We start from the raw sequence: 2679 nt of genomic DNA on the forward strand, positions 1-2679 counted from the left end.
ATTATTTTTATATGAAAAATTTTTTTTAATCTTTGGATAATAAATTGAAGGATTAAATTTTGATATGTTATAAAAATATTTTTTTTATTTAAAATGTAGCCAAATAATTAAATTAATTTTTATACAAAGTATTTTTATAAAAAAAATATTTTTAATATTTTTATTTGAGTAGGTCTCTTATATTATATAGAGGTTGAGTGAGGTGAGGTGTGGTCCATTCAAATCATAATTATAATAGAAAAGTAAGGAAGAAAAACAAAAGGAAATTGAAATTGCATCATTGGCCTAAACAAAAAATCCCTTCTCTTTCTCTCTGATCCATTCCCCTCATGAAGCACAACTTTCTCTTCCTTCTGGCAAGTGTGTAGTAGTTAGTACAAACTCATTTGTAGTTTTCACTTTCACACATTATTTTTATTTTTAAATTTTCTTTGGTTATATAAAAAGGGTACCTTGGGGCCTCCTGGGGTTATCACTTTGGACCGTTAAGTTGGAGAGCTCCTACAAACCTTATTCTTCATTGCTCAGAAGATAAATTGATAGATACATACTTACATACATCTATCTATCTGCTGCAGTGTGTCTTGTGTAAGCTCCAGTGGTCCTGCTTCTCCTCTTCAGATCATCTCACAAAATCTAGGGTTTCTTAGCTTTTTCTTTTTTATTTTTTTATTTTTTTTATATATTTTTGGAATCAATTGGAAAATTTTTCAGATGTTTCCTTCCACTACTTACAGTTACAGCACTGGCCCTTACCCTTGCTTCCCTTCATCTTCTTCTTCGTATCCTCTTTTTCCTTTTCTCAACCCTGAGAACAATGCTTCTTCTTCTTCTGCAACAACCGCCACTAACAACAACAACAACAATAATCTCCTTCATGATCCATCGCTCTGCGTTCCTTACATTCCAATCCCTGAAGCACTAACCAATTTGGCAACAGTTGTAGATAACACTACTAATCTTGCTGCATCTTCATCAATGCCCAAACAACAGGACCTCAACGGTGGCGGTGGCGGAGGTGCTCATCATCACTTCGGCATATCCAGTTTGCTCACGAAGAAACCGGCGGCGGCGAAGAAAGATAGGCACAGCAAGATTTACACCGCTCAGGGGCTGAGGGACCGAAGGGTGAGGCTGTCGATCGAGATCGCGCGCAAGTTCTTCGATCTCCAAGACATGCTAGGGTTTGATAAGGCCAGCAACACGCTCGACTGGCTCTTCACCAAGTCCAAGAAAGCCATTAAGGAGCTTGCCAGGAGCAAGAACCACAGCGCCAGTGACGAAGCCGAAGCCGGTGCCGGCGCCGGTGCCAATAACAAGAGTTTCGCCTCGTCTTCTGACTGCGACGAAAATGACTTTGAAGTACTTTCTAGAAACAACCACCACCGCCACCAACAAGGGTTAGTTCGGTCTTTATTATCAGCAAATATTTAATTTAAATCATTCATCTATATAAAATACATATTAAAATATAAAAATATATATGAGCTAATTTTAATTTTTTAGAGTGAAAACTTAGGTGCAGTCGATTTTACGTGAAGTTGATAACTAAGAGCTGTTAGATAATTTGACACGACTTTTAACTATTAACCTTACGTGAAGTCGACTGTATCTAACTTTTTACTATTTTTTATATGTGAATAAATTTTTTGTTAATTAAAATATCCGCCAATAATATTTGTTTGAATTTAAAATTATGTTTCGTAATTGATATTATTGGTGTTTGGACAACTTAGGTCAGATGCCAGGGAGAGGAAGCTGAAAAATGCACAACAGAAAGAAGCAAGTGCTTGTAATGTGAGGGCAAAGATGAAGGAGTCAAGGGAGAAAGCAAGAGCAAGAGCAAGAGAAAGGACTAGTAACAAGATGTGTAACAGCATAATGGGAAATTCTTCTTCTTCTTCCGGGAAGGTTCTAGAATTAAAGAAAAGATGCCCTGCACCTAGTGAAAACCCTCACCACCTAGGTGGTGCTGAAGTTTCACAAACTAGAGATGACTTCAACGTTATTGAGGAATCCATTGTGATCAAGAGGAAGTTAAAGCAGCCATCTATGATGTCATCCTCACATCACCATCACCATCACCACCACCAATTAAACCTTCCCATCCCTAACAATAATAAGGAAGCAAGTTTCAACAACAACAGCGATAATTACCATCCAGGAAACTACACCAATTTGTCACCAAATTGGGATAATGCTAATGGACCAGCCTCAACGGCTAATAACCGCTCCAACTTCTGTGCAATAGCCAGCATGAATCTCTCTACAGGTATGCATGTTTTTTGTAATCCGTAACCGAAATTGCGGATGTTAAAACTGTAATAACAATAATCTTTTACAGCTGTCAATTACGGTTATTACGGTTTCTAAATATTTATTTCTTTTTTTTTTTTAGGGCTACAAATCTTTGGAAAGTCATGGGAGGAATGCACCAATCCATCACGTCTGCACTAGCCATGAAAGGTTTCTTAGTTTTCTTTTTCTTTTATATTTTTAATTTTCTTTTCGGTATTATATATTATCTGATTATCCGAAATGAACTCGATCTCTCTTAAGTCCCTTGTATTATCTCTTCCTCATGATTCCGCCATTGGCGTGTGTGACAGTTGCAAACAAAGGTTGCAGTGTGGCTTCGTATTATTATAATATATTTCACCATTTATATATTATTATTGT

At 36.7% G+C, this 2679-nt stretch overlaps 1 protein-coding gene across 1 annotated transcript; it reads left to right on the top strand.

Moving 5' to 3' along the window:
- Window positions 1–714: 714 nt before the first annotated feature.
- LOC107471401 (transcription factor DICHOTOMA-like) lies at window positions 715–2457 on the top strand. The gene is made up of 3 exons (XM_016090861.3): window positions 715–1400; window positions 1737–2272; window positions 2399–2457. The coding sequence occupies exons 1-3, from the start codon at window positions 715–717 to the stop codon at window positions 2455–2457; spliced, it is 1281 nt and encodes a 426-aa protein (XP_015946347.1).
- The last annotated feature ends 222 nt before the right edge of the window (window positions 2458–2679 follow it).

Source organism: Arachis duranensis, chromosome 10 (genome assembly GCF_000817695.3).
Source record: "Arachis duranensis cultivar V14167 chromosome 10, aradu.V14167.gnm2.J7QH, whole genome shotgun sequence".
NCBI classification, from domain to species: Eukaryota; Viridiplantae; Streptophyta; class Magnoliopsida; order Fabales; family Fabaceae; genus Arachis; species Arachis duranensis.

Bases quoted from the DNA above. Each gene is read 5' to 3' on its own strand.
- LOC107471401 (XM_016090861.3), top strand. From the start codon at position 715: ATGTTTCCTTCCACTACTTACAGTTACAGCACTGGCCCTTACCCTTGC. The intron at 1,401-1,736 runs GTTAGTTCGGTC...TGGACAACTTAG, and splicing joins CACCACCGCCACCAACAAGG to GTCAGATGCCAGGGAGAGGA. The intron at 2,273-2,398 runs GTATGCATGTTT...TTTTTTTTTTAG, and splicing joins CAGCATGAATCTCTCTACAG to GGCTACAAATCTTTGGAAAG.